The sequence below is a fragment of the Eptatretus burgeri genome, chromosome 15, assembly GCF_056783735.1.
Source record: "Eptatretus burgeri isolate ZD-2024b chromosome 15, Ebu_testis_v1, whole genome shotgun sequence".
Classification (NCBI taxonomy): domain Eukaryota; kingdom Metazoa; phylum Chordata; class Myxini; order Myxiniformes; family Myxinidae; genus Eptatretus; species Eptatretus burgeri.
In genome coordinates this window covers 11,842,320-11,860,343 of record NC_140975.1, presented here as the reverse complement: position 1 = coordinate 11,860,343, position 18,024 = coordinate 11,842,320, and the positions used below count along the sequence as shown (strand labels likewise).

The 18,024-nt window shown below is 43.1% G+C and overlaps 1 protein-coding gene across 5 annotated transcripts in view; it reads right to left on the bottom strand.

The window, feature by feature from the left end:
* Positions 1-18,024, bottom strand: part of AP1G1 (adaptor related protein complex 1 subunit gamma 1) — an 89,050-nt gene that overhangs the window by 37,908 nt on the left and 33,118 nt on the right. For 3 of the 5 annotated variants that reach the window (XM_085858170.1, XM_085858171.1, XM_085858167.1), the window contains 9 exons: positions 15,870-15,992; positions 11,508-11,576; positions 10,549-10,638; positions 10,196-10,323; positions 9,921-10,025; positions 9,288-9,423; positions 9,085-9,199; positions 8,484-8,582; positions 6,569-6,729 (listed from right to left, as the gene is read on the bottom strand). In XM_085858170.1, coding sequence (XP_085714296.1) covers positions 6,569-6,729; positions 8,484-8,582; positions 9,085-9,199; positions 9,288-9,423; positions 9,921-10,025; positions 10,196-10,323; positions 10,549-10,638; positions 11,508-11,576; positions 15,870-15,992 — 1,026 coding nt within the window. Of the gene's footprint in view, positions 1-6,568; positions 6,730-8,483; positions 8,583-9,084; positions 9,200-9,287; positions 9,424-9,920; positions 10,026-10,195; positions 10,324-10,548; positions 10,642-11,507; positions 11,577-15,869; positions 15,993-18,024 lie in introns of all 5 variants that reach the window. The other 2 variants (XM_085858168.1, XM_085858169.1) reach the window with 2 other exon arrangements.

The window sequence follows — 18,024 nt, the reverse complement described above, 5'->3', positions numbered from 1 at the left end:
CATGTACAATTACCTCCCATTACGAGCCTTTTGTTATTTCTCGAGCACCCGCCGTTAATTGTAGTAATCAGACCAGCATATGGGAACAAAGGTAAATTTAATAATGGATAGTCATCAAACAGGAATGACATGGCGATCCTGTAATCCTAGATCTAGTCGACACACACAACAGTTAATAACAGCACGCACACGTAAAATGATGGACAAAATGAATTGTGCCGAAAGGAAGAGAAAGGTTAGGACATTGTGAGAAGAAATCGAGTTGTTGGATAAGTCGGCAAGAAGTGAAAGTGCGGCATCTGTGGGCTGCCATTACTGGATCAATGAATCAACTGTGTGTAAACCAGTCAAATATCCGTGCAAGGGTTCCTTCCAGGAAAGCACAAAAGGCTCATTCCAATCCTGTGATCACATTGAAAGGATGTAAAAAAGCGCTTAATGTTTGGATCGAGGAACAAACAGAAGAAAAAAATGCCTTTGAGTGTAGTAATGTATGGGAGAACCCATTGTGGATTTACTCGGACTTTGAGTGGACCAGTGATATACAGGAAAAATCATTGTAGATTTACCAACGTTTTCATGAGGCACCGGGGCTGAAGGCTCCAGTTGAACCATGGCTCATGGAACTAATCGAGATGAAGGGATTTATGCTGGAGCAGGTTTTTAATGCCGAAGAGACGGGATAATTTTTGAAGAGGATGTCATCTCGTATCCTCATGTCCAAGCAGGGAAGATCTGCTCTGGATAAAGGTGTCGAAAGATGGTATTACCCTTCTTCTTTGTGGCAATGGTGCAGGCGAGTTCGTCATGCTCTCGATGATCCAATAGCCATCACAGGTTCTACATCCACATCTTTCTAACTTGCACCCTACCCTACCCTTTATATTGAAAGTTTTTCCATTTTCCAACATGGCTGCCACACCACGTGACCTATAATGTCAAAATTATAATTATAACATTCTACATGAGTCGTCGCTCCAAAGATAGAGGAACATCCTCCGGTTCAAAGAGAGAGGAAAGATACATGTTCTGTTCAAAGATACATCAAAGATAGAGGAACATCCTCTATCATCCTCCGGTTCTGGGTTTGGAGCGTTGGCAGGTCTCCTAGGGGGTTCCCTGCTGACGATCTCATAGTTAAGTTTCCGGTCGTTGTCTGTCCCATTTTAACTGTTTATTTTCTCACATGTTGCTGTGTGTTCCGAGTTCGGTTTTGTTTCAGAAATCGTGCTATTTTGTGAGATTTCGTCGAACTTGTCTGACTGGGTGCTTGAGGCCTATCCTTGAGGCTTGAGGTCGACCCTTTGTTCGCCTCGGTGTACGATCGTGTTTATTTGTTTTTTCTCCCCATTATCTTCAGTTTATTTCCCACTTTCTTAACGTCCCCCATCTAATCACTCTACTTCTCATCTTAAATTTAAAAAAAAAAAAAACGCTACCATCTCTGATTATTCTTCTTCTTCTTCGACACTTCCATGACCGAATCTGTTGAAAACTCTCTCAAACATTAATAATAATAACAAAAACGATCTCTTATAATGCTTCATCTTCCTCTTTCACACATGTGGTACTCTTTACTGTAACAGAATGCACTACTCTGCTATTTAAACAGACTGCTCTCAATTCGACCTTTCCTTCATACCTTGCCAAAAAAATCCAACTGTTACAGCGTTTTTCTCCATTCTCTGAATTAGTCTTTATTGCATCCCTCAAGAAATGTGTTTAATCGCATAACTGACCTAAAACTTAAAAAACCCAGTTTGCTATGAATGTTCGCTTTCCATCAACCATTCTTTTTTTCCAACTTCAGTGCCAACTCACTCCTCTCACCCCTCACTCTCAAAGCAACCATCCCCTCTTCTCCCTTAAAGCCTCCCTCAAAAACTCCCCCCTCACCTTTCTCCCACCATTCATCGCCCTCACTCATCCCTCCCAAAGTTGCCCCCGCCTCCCATCCACAAAGCTGCCTCCTTCCACTGGCCTCTCACCTCCATTTCTTCACTCTACCTCATATGCTCAACTACCTTCTTCCCCTCTCTTGTCCCCCTCTCCCCCAGCACCACAGAGCCTTTTCTCCTCCTCATTCGGCCCCCTCCCCAAGCTATTCTGCAATCCCCCACACCCTTTACCTCCCCCCCTCATCCCTTGTCCTATCCTCCCCCCACCCCCAGCACCCAAAGCTTCCTCCCCGACCTCTTCATTAAAAGTATGGACCTCAAATATCCGGGGCCTTCGCTCAAACCTTTCAGATCTTTCCATACAGGTTGCCGCCACTGACAAACCAGACATAATCTGCCTAACAGAAACTTTCCTCCCCCAAGACGTGTCTGACTCCCAAGTATCTCTCCCTGGTTACTCTCGCCTCCGGTTTGACAGACCTGAGCCTCGCCCTGGTGGAGGAGTTAGTCTCTTCATCAAAGACTCTATTCCTCACTCTCCATGCACTGCCCTCACACCCAACACCCCCAGGAATACCTCTGGCTACGGCTTCCCCTCCACTCCCACCTCATGTTTATATGTGTACTGTACCGTCCACCTAACAGTGATGACTCCATCGACACCTCACTATGCGAAAACATGGACCAACTTCGATCTTCAGATCCAAACTCTCTCTTCCTCATATGTGGCGACTTCAATTGTCATCATGCCAGTTGGCGAGGTGTGGGTACCTCTCTCACCTGTCAAGGCACCTCAGCAAAAGCTTTCTGCGACCCATTGGGACTGACTCAATCGGTCAACTTCCCTACCCGGATCTCAACCAATGGTACTCCATCTCTTCTGGATCTGATTTTGACAAATTTCCCTGACAATATCTGCTGCTCTTCCTCCGCTCCAATCGGTTCTTCTGACCACGTCCTTTCAAAGTGGACATCTCTCTGGCTTTGATCAGAGAACCACCTCACCGCTGTCAAGTCTGGCATTTCACTCAAGCCGACTGGCAGGGCCTCCAAGCAGCCATCAAACTTATTGACTGGTCTCCTATCGCTACTTTCTCCAACATCAACTCATCCTGGGAATTCTTTCAAAGAAACTTGCTCTCCCTCATGCACAGATTTATCCCCTCTCATCTTCAGTTGTCCTACCATTCCTCCCGCCCTTGGTTCACTGAAGCTTGTGGTGAGGCAGTTGTCCTGAAACAACTTTCCTTTGCCTCATGAAAAGCAAACACAAATGAGGGCAATCTCAGTTCCTTCCATAAAGCTCAGAACAAGTGTGTATCTACCATCAGGAGAGCCAGAAAACAACGTCTTTCTCATATCAAGTCTGAACTCTCAAACTTCTCTCCCTCCTCAAAATCCTGGTGGCATCTAATAAAATCTTTCTGGTGTATGTTCCCCCTCCATCCCCTCCCTTACCTCAAATGGCAGCACTGCTGACACCGCACGTGAAAAAGCTGAATGCCTAAACTCGGTGGTTGCAGCTAAATCTCGTGTCCAAAACCCATCACTTTCTCTACCCACCTTACCCAGTCGCACACAACTGTTCCTGGACTCTGTGTCCTTTTCTCCTGACAAGGTGGAGAGCTTGCTGTCAAACCTCGACTCGGATTCTGCAACCGGTCCAGACGGCATCAGCCCATGTGTCCTCAAAGCCTGCTCTTCTGCTCTTGCTCACCCTCTCTCTGTTCTATTCACCCTATCATTTGCTCAAGATCATCTGCCATCTGCTTGGAAATCAGCAAACATCACTGCGCCCTGCACAAAAAGGTGCAAAAACATATCCCTGGAACTACAGACCAATCAGCCTTCTCCCAATCATCAGCAAGGTTATGGAATCCATCATCGCTTCAGACATCAAATCCTTCCTCTTCTCCAATGGCTTGATTTCTGATCATCAATTTGGTTTCAGACCAGGTCACTCTACCCTGGATATGCTGCTTCTGCTCTCCCAACAATGGATGGAAGCCCTCAATGCCAGACAGGAAATCCGAGCCGTATCCCTGGACATATCACGTGCTTTTGACACAATCTGGCACCCTGCCCTGCTCACCAAACTCTTTTCCTATGGTATATCCAAGGCCATCTCCACTCATGGCTCGCAGACTTCCTCTCCTGTCGCAGTCACCGGGTGGCCCTAAATGGAGTTCTTTCATCCCCTCTTCCTGTCCAGGCTGGAGTTCCTCAAGGTAGCATTCTGGGCCCTGTTCTTTTTCTGGTTTTCATCAATGATCTCTCTGACTCTCTCGAAAATCCTCTATTTCTCTTTGATGATGACTCCTCCCTCTGCCGTACCATCGGTCATCCTTCAGACCGGCAAGCAGCAACTTCTTCGCTCACTGCTGATCTGGATAAAATCACAAACTGGTCCAACACGTGGAACATGTCTTTCAATCCGGAGAAATCTCACACTCTCACTATGTCTCTTCGAAAGGACCGTTTGGAACCCCCCCCCCCATCCACTTTCTCAAGAATCCTCTGGAAGAAGTCCTTTCTTTCAAGCTTCTGGGTCTCACTATCTGCCATGACCTTTCCTGGGAAAGCCACATTTCAAACCTCGCCTCCAAAGCCAATCGCCGACTGGGAATCCTCCGTCGTGCAAAGTCCTTCCTCGGCCCACCTGAGCTCCTGACCACTTACAAAGCTTTTGTCCGCAGCCTGATGGAGTACTGTTCTCCCCTCTGGGCTGGTGCTCCTGCCTCCCACCTTTCTCGGCTTCACGCTGTCGAAACCAAGACATTTCGGATCATTGGCATCTCCCGCAATGAGGCCGAGTCTTTGGGCCTCTCACTCAATCACTGCAGGTTGGTCGGTGGCCTTTCTGTCTTCTACAGTCTCCTCTCTAGCCTCGCCCCCCTGCTCTCTCTGCGATTTGTCCCCACCACATTTCCGCAGGGTGCTCAAGGTCTGCCAACAACCACCTTCTGGTAAAACTACCAAAATCACGAATCACTGCTCACCTTCACTCTTTCATTCCTCTTTTTTCCTCCCTTTGGAATAAACTCCCTCACTCTATTCATTCCCATTCTTCCCTCCAGCTGTTCACCACCACCTCTTATCATCCCCCATCCAAATCCTCGATCTTTTCTACCCCCGATAATCCACCCAAGCCCACTACCTTCAATTTCCCTGCTTTCCTTCCTGAAAGTCCCTGTAATGTCCATCTTCTATTCCCCATGTTCACCGTCCCATCCCTCTCCCTTCCACAGATCTCCAAATGTCTCTGTTCCCCACTGTTTTGTCCTTCCCACTCCCTCCCCTCCTGTCTCATGCCCCCTTGATGTGCGTTGTGTTAGCTCTCATACGAGCCTCGACAAGGCATACAAAAAAAAAAAAAAAAAACCATCTCTGAGCTGTCTTGTTTTTTTGTTTTTGGCAGAATGCAGTATGAACACGTACATAATATGTTTGCCCTCACCCATCTCGCTGTTTTGGAATAACTTTAAAAGGTAAAACTTGTGTTTTTGTTTAATTTAAACTATATTTATTGGATTTGTTCATTTCAATGTTAACATGCAAAAAAAATTAAAAAAATTAATATATATAAATATATATATATATATATATATATATATATATATATATATATATATATATATATATATATATATATATATATATATATATATATATATATATATATATATATATATATATATATATATATATATATATATATAAAAACAAACAAACATGTGGAGTGCTCATCACACTCCACATGTTTAGATTACCTGCTGATCACATCACGTGCCTTCTGGTTGAATGGTTTGCATTAGCGGGAACAATCGTCTGGGTGGCAGACGGATGGTTCTGTATGGATTATGCGGTTTTACCGTGTGACACATAATCCGTAGCAATGCTCACCATAACAGTCAGGAGGTGTGTGTGTGTGTGTGTGTGTGTGTGTGTGTGTGTGTGTGTGTGTGTGTGTGTGTGTGTGTGTGTGTGTGTGTGTGTGTGTGTGTGTGTGTGTGTGTGTGTGTGTGTGTGTGTGTGTGTGTATATTTTACTTGCTTGTTTATTTTAATTGTAATGTGTTTATTTCTGGCTGCTGTCGATCTTCCTCAATATTTTCTCGAAGTCCAGGAACCGAACCAATGTCTTCCCATTGGCCCTTGGTTTCCACGATTGCGGTTTTAACTCTTGTGGCAATTTCCAGGAACCGAACTCCCGCAATATTGGAGGGTTTACTGTATTGTAATCAACATGTGTGTTTGTTGTGAGAATAACTCGACAACATGAGCATCTAGAATTGCCAAATTTGGCACAGAGCTTCATATTGTACAAAGACACGATTATCTAAAACTCATGCGGCATCCTATGACCACAGTGTGAGCAAATAGTCCTGTACCAAGTTTCATTTCATATTTTTCCTTGTGAGGTAAAAATTGAACTCGTTTGAGACATTCACAAAATGAAGCTCTGTGCCAAATTTGGCGATTCCAGCCACCCTCATTGTTCAGTTATTCTGCTAACAGACAGACAAAGAAAACAACAAACAAACACCGAAGGGATCATCGCAATACTCATGCGCTTTGTCTGTGGCTGCAGTGCGAGTAATTAAATAATTGTACTTTTTCCCCCAAAAGAAGAAAAGCACACAACCAAAGAACTTGGTGATTGCAACTTACCTTTGGAACAGCAGCCTGGAACACGAAGTCAGACACGTCTGCATCCGTAGAGTTGCTTGCGTGCAGCGTGATGACGGTGACATTGGGGTTCGTGTTTGATCGCTCGAATGAAAAGTCGATCCGCAGGCCCCCCTTTTCGTATGCCACGATAGGCGGGATGGCTGGAGTGGGAGACCGAAGGTTACAGAAGTATTACAATTAAAAAGATTTGAGGTGGCGTGTGGAAGGGATGTACAAGATGTTACTCCAAAATCAATTATCGAGCTCCTCTAAATATGGATCTTCGAGTCATTTTCTTATGCGAATTTGTCTTAACATACAGTTGCCTGTGTACATTGGACAGTATACACACGAAGCAAAAACCAAATTCAAATTTCGAAAAACAGAATTGCAAGTTGTGACCATTATCAAGTTTTACCAATATTAAGCAGGAAATCCATATTGTTAAATTTGAAATAATGTTACAAACCAAAAATTTTGGTCGCAGGTCGACCACAAGTGAAAGCAGACCTTCAAAGCCAGCTGCAGACTGGGTATCCACTGTCATGCGAAGTCCCACTTTGGTGATTCAGTTTCTCATGGCTTACAAGGCCTTAATCTGTAGCTCAATAGAACATCTCTCCACCTCCAACACTATGGCCTGGCACCCCTGTTTTACATCTCCCATTCCTATGCATGCTGTGGAATCCAAACTTTTCAACTTCATTTGCAGCTTTCACAAGGAAGCAGACACAGCCTGTTGCTCTCTCATTTCAGACATGTTTCGAGCCTCTCTGTGGTCTTCTTTAATCCTCTCCACCCCTCCTGGACAGATGTGTTCCTCAAGTAACCCTCTCCATGGTAACCCTCCAAAATCCAGACTTGCTCCTCCCCACTTTGCTCCAGCTGTTATCCTTGACTCTGTGAGGAAGTGCAACTCCTCTCCCTTGATGCTCAGAGCTTCAAGATGTCAGTACACCATCAAGTCTTCTTCCATCTCTACCCACGATTTATCCCCGTGTTGACCCTCCCCACCTACACGCAATCTTGCCAACAGATTATCTTTTCCCTCTCCAATTTTCTTTCCTCTTCTTTTGTCTTTCATTCATTCATCCATTTGCTTGTTTGTGTAGAGCTGTTTTTCTGACACCCCACTGTCAGTATGTTGCCCATCATTTGGCTTAAGTACAATCATGTGCATGCACAAAAGACAAGGAAACTTCTGTGAATATCAAAGCAGATTTTGTGGAGGGAGGAACGTCTTTGTCCACTGATGGCTGAGAAACATGCTAAGTCACCTAAGCATTTGTGAGTCAACAATTAGCTGAGACATGTGATGTCATCACACACATCTTGCTGTTTGGGGTGTCAGGAGTGGGGGCTAGTTGCATCATTAATAAAAACAGAGGCAATACCCCTGGGCACTCACCTGGTAGTGGCTGGATAACATAACCAGAGAACCACTGGTTGGCATGGATGACTCACAAAATATGTAATGGAAAAGAAAGTTGATTCCCTTGGATTTTTCTTTTTTTTTAATGCCATGAATAAACTTTCGTACATCGTGGGTGATAAACGTTGTGGTTAAGTTTCATTGAAATTGTATGTGTAGTTTCTGAGAAGAAAGCAAATGTCTTTTGGGGGGCAACCCCCCTGCACCATGATTTTTTTTAATGCCAGGAGCAATCATTGGTACATCATGGGTGATGAACGTTGTGGTAAAGTTTCATCAAAACCGTATGTGTAGTTTCAGAGAAGAAGTTGAAAGTATGTGGATGGACGGACGGACGACGCGCCATCCCATTAGCTCCCTGGAACTATATTCCAGGTGAGCTAAAAAGCAAATGCAACTTCAGAAAAATGGCTGCCTCCACGGAAATTACTGAGAAATTCACAGGTGGCATTAATGGTTCAGACTGTGTAATTGTGCCCATACCTGGATGTGCATTATTGAAGGCATCCGAAGGAATTGATGCAAGGCTATCCAGCAGGAACGTTTGTGGTTGGGGTGTGGATGCTGTACCTAAAACAGGAGCTGCCATTGGCAGAAGAAGAAAAGAAGCAAGGAAGGATTTAAAATATATATTAAAAATATCAAGATAAGGCCTATTTATTTAGGTTGGCCTGTTTGTCATTTCCATCTGAATGCTGTGGTTCCCAGGTTCAAATTCCACGTAATGTACAATTTGTCTATTGTTGACTTGTGTCTTTGGAATGCACCATTTCCTCATGTTCTTATCCTGTCTATGACTGTGTACAAGTTCTTTCATGGGCCTTGGAGCACAGGAGAAATATAAAGCAATAAAATCCCAAGAAACTTGCATACATATGCAATTGAAAGTAAAATTATAATATTTCTACACCAAGAGTTATTGAATATCAGTTGTCATCAATTACAGGTAGCAGTATCTCCAAAACTCTCATCACCCTCAGCATTCATAATACTGTTAGCATTAAAAGAAAAAAACGAAACAAAGGATCATCCAACAGACAATCCAATTCCCATCACCAATCCATGGTTAAATAGAATAGCTCACCTTGGATGTCAAGGCCATCCAATAGTGTAAGCAGGTCACCAGCGGGAGCAGAAGGACCTCGGGGCTGGGAAGGGGCATCTTCATTGCCACCCAGCAAGTCAAGGAGATCTGACACCTTTTGGAATAGTAATCAGGTCAATTCAACCTGAAGTGCAACAACAACGGTGAAAAAGGAGATGACGCTGCAAATTTACAACACAAACCTCATTGGTGGAAGGTGTGGGTGCAGCAACCGGGGCTCTTTCAATGGGCTCTGCCTCGCCGTTTGTCTCAGCCACCTCAGTGAGTCCGTTAGAGGAAGATTTTTCCATGATCGGCATGCGTTCAAGCAGTGCAGGCCTACACATCGTGAGGAAGCGAGAGAGAGAGACAGACAGAGATCTCTTGGTGCATGGAGGAAGGCACCTGGCATTTCAAGATGTCTCTCAGGGTATCAACGCTCCACAACACCCAGCACAGAAAACAAAATGTTAAAGAACATCAGTGACAAATGCTGACAAGAGATGAACCACAGCAAAAAAATGATGCTAAGGAAGTTAAAAGTCCCAATCTAGGATCATCAAAGTTGGTTTGTTTAATCATTATTAGTATATGGCAGTTGACTCAATTTTTTTTCTCATTAAAAAAAAGAAGAAAAAACAAGTAGCAGAATGAGGTGCAACTCAACCAAAATCAGCTTCAAAGATGATTTAAAGAAAGAAAAAACACAAACATCTTAGAGGCAGCTGAGACTACGTTTTTGTGGCACAATTCAAACACTTGCACAAAACATGAGGGCACTGTGCCCTGCCTCAATGCTGTGTGCCCATTTCAAATCAAGAGAGAACGCTACGTACCTCATGTGATCAAACTTTTTGAAGAGGGCATTGTACTCCACAGCTCTCTGTTGCAGTTCCACATCGATGCTGCTGCCGTAGATGGAGACGACTCGCTTGATTCGGCTGTGGGAAGGTGTGACGAATGGTCAAGACTCAGCATGGCTCACACCCATCCTCTGAAAATTCTTAGCATGAACAGTGAAATGAAGGTGGGTGGTTACCAAAAGGTGGAAATTTTAGGATGAAGGACATTAGGAGAAACGAAAAGGAGACCAAAAGGGCACAAATCTCACTCGACAGTGGATCCGAAGCGCGTGCTGAGCTTCATGAGTGCGGTTAGGGCATATCCACGTGTGATGGAACTCGACATGTTTGACTGCAGCATGCTTTCCAGCACGTCCAACACTTCCTCTTCAGTTACCTAAGAAACAGTGCCAGAGTGCTGAGAGCAACGTCACAAAAGAGAACAAACCATAACATCATACAAGGCACTTTTGCTGCAACTTTCAGGCAAGTAGTCATCATCAAATAACTCAGCCTTTGAGCACATTTTGATCATCATCATTGCATGGCAGTGCAAAGACCATTTTGATCACCCACCCCCCTTGTTGTTTAAACCTGTTGAAAGTTGAATAGAGCAACTCACCTGTAGTGGCTCATCTTCATCACAACTGCCAGACAGTAGCAGGTCTCCATATTCACCAACACACCAGGCTGATACTTGCACCAGTGGCTGCTGCTAACAACATTGGAATCACTGTTTTTTTAAGCAAAAAATACCCCGTAATACATGGAAACTATTAACTGGCAAACCTTAACCTCACTTCGGAGTTCAACAGACCCTCCAAACACAACAGCTTGCCAAAAACAAGCAATTTGTACCTCTCAAGGTGGTGCTCTTCTCCAAAGACCTCAATTTGAGATACAAGTTCAGGGTCGTGTCTGTGGACATTGATCGGGCTTCTTATGCAGTCTGGCATCCTGCCTTGCTCTCCAAATTGTCAATGGCATCCAAGGCAAACTCCACCCATGTCTGACTGACTTCCTCTACTCTCGTAGGCACCATGTGGCTTTCAACGGAATCCTTTAGTCTCCTCTCCCTGTCAAGGTTAGAGTACCCCAAGGCAGTGTTCTGGACCCAGTCCTATTCCTGATCTTCATCAATGACCTCTTTGACTCTCTGGAAAATCCTCTTTATCGATTTGATGATTACTACACCCTTTGCCATGACATCCCTTACCAGGCAGGCTGCAGCCTCTTCCCTCTTCAGACCTTGGAAAAAAATAAAAAAAAAAACAAAAAAACATCACAAGTTGATGAAACACTTGGAATATGTCTTTCAATCCTGACAACTCTCATTCTCACTATCTTGCTGAAAGGACCGTTTGGCATACATCCACCATCTTACCAATCCTCTTGAGGAAGTTCAGTCATTCAAATTCATGTGTCTCACTATCAGCTATGATCTTTCTCGGGCAAACCACATTGGCCTCCAAATTTTCAACATTGGCCTCCAAAGCAAGCCTCTGACTGGGCATCCTTCGCGACACAAAGTCCCCTTGGCACACCTGAACTATTATCTATCGACAAGGCCATCATCCGCACCTTGATGGAGTCGTGTTCTCTCCTCTGGGCTGGCTCTTCTGCCTCACTCACATCTTGCTCAGCTTGACGCTGTGGAAACAAAGGCCTTCAATATCATTTGAATCTCCCACGCAAAAGCTGAGTCTATTAGTAGAGTTCCCACAATAGGGTCCCATGACCGTTTTTCCAGGAGCAAGGTTTGAAGGTTGATTTTAGTCAATTTGAGGGTGCTGATTAAAACGAGCTGGGGTAAACCTCGTGAAAATGTGGGCGAACTCGGCCAGATGCGAAAATTCAAAATGGCCGCCATGCTACTTCCAGTATATCAAAAATTGCATATCTTTGGTTCTGCATGTCCGATTTTTATGATTTTTGGGTCAAAATATATGTTTTGAAGGTCAAGGATGTCATATATTACCATTCCAGATTGTTATATTTAAGGGTTGTCACAAAATATGAAATATAACTTTTCGGGGGCCAAATCCAAGATTGTCGTCGAGTAACATCTGGAAAATAGTAAAAAATAAATTTTCTTCTCATAATATTATTGGCAGTGAATCTTTTCATGCAAGTAAATGTTTCTTTATATGTGAGAGTGCACAACAAATTGAGACAAGAAGAGGACACAATCATTGTCTTTATTTTCAGAACATGATGTGTACATAATATCAATTTCTCAACTTTTACACTGTTCAGGTAGGTTATACCATTCTTTTGTATGTCCCTCCTGTACTTTATCTGGAACAGTAATATGATGAAAGAATATCAACATTCCTTCATTTTGTCTGTAGAGAAACATTGTTTCAATGGAAAAATGAAATAAAACATGAATTATCTGAATTCCCAGCAATTGACACTTTCCTGGTAAGTATTCTTGTAATTGGCATTGACCAAAGTTTGATGTACTGTCCAAACTGTCTTTTATCTAAGACGGTCATAATAAAATAATATTAACATCTCTTATATTTTGACTGTGGCAATGTTTTTACAGTTGTAAATTAAATGAAATGAAATCTCCATTGAAACACATACATGTAATCCTTCAGTCACTATCTGAGTCGCTGGCTGCAGTCACAAACTTCATCATTACTTTCAGCCTCATCATCGTGCAACAATGTCTGTTCTTATTCAACCAAGTCATGTAAACTTCTTGGGAGTGCATCATGGGTATACCTCACTGACACACATCTACCGTCTTTCATTGTCCATCCATGGTTGGTGGGATTTGGGGGTGCATCTGGCTTGTCATAGTTTAGTTGAATGTAAACTTGGTAGTTAACTCGCGTCACATGCAGATTGTGAGAATCTGGATCTGGTGGGATGTGGGACGTGGACTTGTTTTTCATCTGACCTCACTTCCGTGCTCTGGCTTCACCTAACGTTTTACTGATTGTGTCATTATAGATGTGTCTAATAGTGAATGTGGCCATTTGCTGAAGCACCTCTCGTGTCACTGGAAGTGTTTTGCCAACATCTTTCAAAAGATTGCGTGCCTCCTGACTTCCTGTTCCTTTTTCATAAACTGTGTTTTTCCCATGTCCATAGAAGCCAGATGTTGTATCAGATCCACTATGGATGTGTAATGGGATTAATATTTCAGCTACATCATCAGAGCAAAGGTGTCTGCAGCTGATGATTTTGTCTTTCCTTTTGATAGCAAGGGTGCCCTCCAGTTGATGTGCAACATATGCAGAAAGAATCACGACATCTGTGTCCTCGGCATCAATCACGAATGTCTCCATTTTTCCTGCTTTTCGGATTTGCGAATAGATGAAGAACAGCATTGTGTCTGATACAACATCTGGCTTCTATGGACATGGGAAAAACACAGTTTATGAAAAATGAACAGGAAGTCAGGAGGCACGCAATCTTTTGAAAGATGTTGGCAAAACACTTCCAGTGACACGAGAGGTGCTTCAGCAAATGGCCACATTCACTATTAGACACATCTATAATGACACAATCAGTAAAACGTTAGGTGAAGCCAGAGCACGGAAGTGAGGTCAGATGAAAAACAAGTCCACGTCCCACATCCCACCAGATCCAGATTCTCACAATCTGCATGTGACGCGAGTTAACTACCAAGTTTAAATTCAACTAAACTATGACAAGCCGGATGCACCCCCAAATTCCACCAACCATGGATGGACAATGAAAGACTGTAGATGTGTGTCAGTGAGGTATACCCATGATGCACTCCCAAGAAGTTTACATGACTTAGTTGAACAAGAACAGACATTGTTGCACAATGATGAGGCTGAAAGTAATGATGAAGTTTGTGACTGCAGCCAGCGACTCAGATAGTGACTGAAGGATTACATGTATGTGTTTCAATGGAGATTTCATTTCATTTAATTTACAACTGTAAAAACATTGCCACAGTCAAAATATAAGAGATGTTAATATTATTTTATTATGACTGTCTTAGATAAAAGAGAGTTTGGACAGTACATCAAACTTTGGTCAATGCAAATTACAAGAATACTTACCGGGAAAGCGTCAATTGCCGGGAATTCAGATAATTCATGTTTTATTATCTTGCCAAAACGAAGTTTTTGCAAGATCTGTTACTTGGTACGTTTTTTGTTTGTTTGTAATCATTGGATTTTTTTCACCTTTACATCACTCTGGAGAGCACAATTCTCATCGGAAACTTGTGGGTACACATATCGTAGTATTATTACAATACCCTTCAGCACACATAAAAGTCAAGGTCACTTTGCGGTAAATCATGGAGGTCGATGAAACCCTTATTTTTTTGAGTAATTTTAATCGAATCATCTCCAAACTTTATGGGAATGTAGTATATGGTCTGGCGCTCAGCTGATTAGTTTTTGGTGGCGATTGGCCTTGACCTTCATGGTTAGCGCCTGAGGTCAAACATATTTGACCCCAAGGTCAAATTTTCAAGTTTTAGGAACCATATCGTGTAGTACCTCAAATTGAACACCTCGATGAGTGCTTTCTAGATATGTCAAGCTTGAGACATTATGACGTCATTTGGTGACGTTATGAGGCAAACGCATATTTTTCATGGTTACTCTGTAGAACGATTCTCATCGGAATCTCTCGTGGGCAGATATTCCTCAAGGAGTCGCTCCTGGTGGATAGCAGCTCTGTTCACCTCAGTGTGACCTTAAAGAAGTCACACGTGGTCACCTTTTGGAAAGATACGGGTCACCCTGCGGGTGACATTGGTTTTTTCATTTTTCCATGGAAACACTGTTGCTCTACAGACAAAATAAAGGAATGTTGATATTCTTTCATCATATTTCTGTTCTAGATAAAGTACAGGAGGGACATAGAAAAGAATGGTATAACCTACCTGAACAGTGTAAAAGTTGAGAAATTGATATTATGTACACATCATGTTCTGAAAATAAAGACAATGATTGCGTCCTTCTCTTCTTGTCTCAATTTGTTGTGCACTCCCACATATAAACAAACATTTACTTGCATGAAAAGATTCACTGCCAATAATATTATGAGAAGAAAATTGATTTTTTACTATTTTCCAGATGTTACTCGACGACAATCTTGGATTTGGCCCCCGAAAAGTTATATTTCATATTTTGTGACTTCACTCAAAATATAACAATGTGGAATGGGAATATATGACATCCTTGACTTTCAAAACATATATTTTGACCCAAAAATCATAAAAATCGGACATGTAGAACCAAAGATATGCAATTTTTGATATACTGGAAGTAGCATGGCGGCCATTTTGAATTTTCGCATCTGGCCGAGTTCGCCCACATTTTCACGAGGTTCACCACAGCTCATTTTAATAATCACCCTCAAATTGACTAAAATCAACCTTCAAACCTTGGTCCCGGAAAAACGGTCACGGGACCCTATTGTGGGAACTCTACTATATGGGCTTATCACTTTGCCATCGCAGACAGGTCAGGTGTCTGTCTTCTACCACCTCCTTTCTATTCTTGCATCCTCTGATTTGTCCCCCCCCCAGGTTTCTGCAGGGCTCATGGTTCACAATCAACCCCATTCTGGTAAAACTACCTAAATACAGGATCAATGCTCACCTCCCTCCTTTCCTTCCTCTCCCCCACCCCCCTCCCCCCATCAAACTAACTTACACATCCTCTTCAATCTCATTATTCCCTCCAGGTCTTCAAGACAGCTGTTCACCACCATTTCAGATCATCCACAATCCAAAACCATGATTTATTTTACCATCGGTAACCCCACCCAAATCCCTCCTAATTCTTCAATTTTCCTCCTTGGAGTTCTTTCTTCATGCATGGATGTTTTGCATCCTGTTTTTGGTGGTTCCGTAATGATCCATTCAGTGTGCTCGCTCTTCCACCAGCCTCAATGCCCACTAAAAAAAAAAAAAGAAGACACAAAAGGACCACTCACCTGTGAGATATCCTCCTGGATAGCTTTAAATAACCTCTGCACAGTGTAACAGTGCAACTGGCTTGTGTTGGTTATCAGTAGGATGAGATTGGGCACCGTCTCATCACGCACGTAGCTTCCTGCCTACAACGAGATAAATTGCACATCGGGAAAGGGAAACCAATTCCCGTAAGACAACACAAATGAGAAAAGAGGAAAACAACAACCCAATAACAATAACACATTGGTCCACAGCTGTTAGCAGTAATACTGAAGCAATCACCTTCATAGAACCTCACACAAACAGACGTATTCAAATGTTCATCAACCAACAGCTATGGCTCACGACCGCCCTCCATACATCCCCATTTTCTGCCAGAGATGTGCATTCAGAAACTTAGAACAACACCGCTTTTTTGAAGGATAGATAACAACTCGGAATTTCAAAGTATTTTTTTTCGCAATCATCGCACCACATTCAATGACACAAGTAACACTGTGCAATAACCTATCCTTGGGTATGTGCAGGAAAAAGCACCAGGAAATGACAAAAAAATCCATATATCCATATATCCATATATATATATATATATATATATATATATATATATATATATATATATATATATATATATATATATATATATATATATATATATATATATATATATATATATACCCTGGTTAAAATAGGTGTACCTTATCCTTGTGTCGTAAGAGGCGACCAGGGTTGCGTCAGGAAGGGCATCCGGCGTAAAACGTGCCAAATCACTATGCGGATCATACGGATGATCCGCTGTGGCGACCCCGAACGGGAGCAGCCGAAAGAAGAAGATATATATATATATATATATATATATATATATATATATATATATATATATATATATATATATATATATATATATATATATATATATATATATATATATATATATATATATATATATATATATAGTTGTGGGTTTCCGCCGCGTTCGGCGTGCGGGCGACCGTTCTAGCCAAATTGCGTTCGCGCGCCCACCGAAGGCCGCAATCCAGTCGTGACTTTCCGGACCAACACCGAAATCCAGTCACGGATGCCTTAACGCATCATAAACTAGCCAATTATTCTGTCCATGCTACAGGGTTCATCGCCGAATTATCGATGTACCTAATTAGTCGCGCGGACAGAAATACCGGGAGTCTATACCTCGACGGGACCTGAATGAAACAGAGTCGCTTAAGCGGCTCATTCCGTGTGCGAAGCCGAGCGGTTATTTATCGCCAAGTCCCGTCGGACCAAATGATCACTTTTATCGGCCTGAAAAGCCAGTTAATATCCCGAGCGCACCATGGCAGTCAATACAGGAAGGGACGCAAAGAGCAGGTTGTCATTCAAACAATGGGTATTTAATTTTACACGTAAACAGTCAATGAATGGGGGGATATGGGGACAAGACACGAGCAAAAGCCTACAGCCGAGTTCTATTCAGAACGTACAAGCACGTATTTACTCAAAATTCTACTTAAAGACAAGGCGCCACAGACTTTTATACAAAAACCCAAGAAAGAAAAGACACGGGCTCATAAGCCTTTAATATTCCTCAGAGCCGGGATGACCGAAAGGCTCTGAGAGGCCAGGCAGGATACCTCGCCGCCCTGGTGGCGACTCGATGGGCTTTTGTTCGGCGACCCTGGGTATTTGTTTCTCGCTGGCTCGTTGCTAACGCGGCAGCGGTTGTAATGGCGGCTTGGTTGGTCCACGGCCTGGCAGCGCGCCCGACTTTCCATGGCCATCTCCCCGACTTGGTTGGTCAAGGGCCTGGCAGCGCGCCCGACTTTTCACGGCCACCATCCCGACGACTCCAACGAACTCAACTCCACCGACCAACTCCTCTCCCCAACTCAACTGCCGCTTTCAACTCAACTGCTCGCCAACCAACTCCCTTAGCTCAACTGCTCGCCAGCTTCACCACAAACGCCAACAAACTCAACAACCACGCCACCTCCACCACAACGCCACAAAGTCTACAACAACGGCATCTCGACAAACATAACCAGAAGAACGACCCTCCTCTTCAAACAAAAAGAACAACTCGACAACTCCCGCCTCAATATTCTGGGACAAAACAGGATTGACGGTTGGGGCGGGTCCCTCAGAACGGCATAAACAAGGATGGCGGTTACTAAAAAA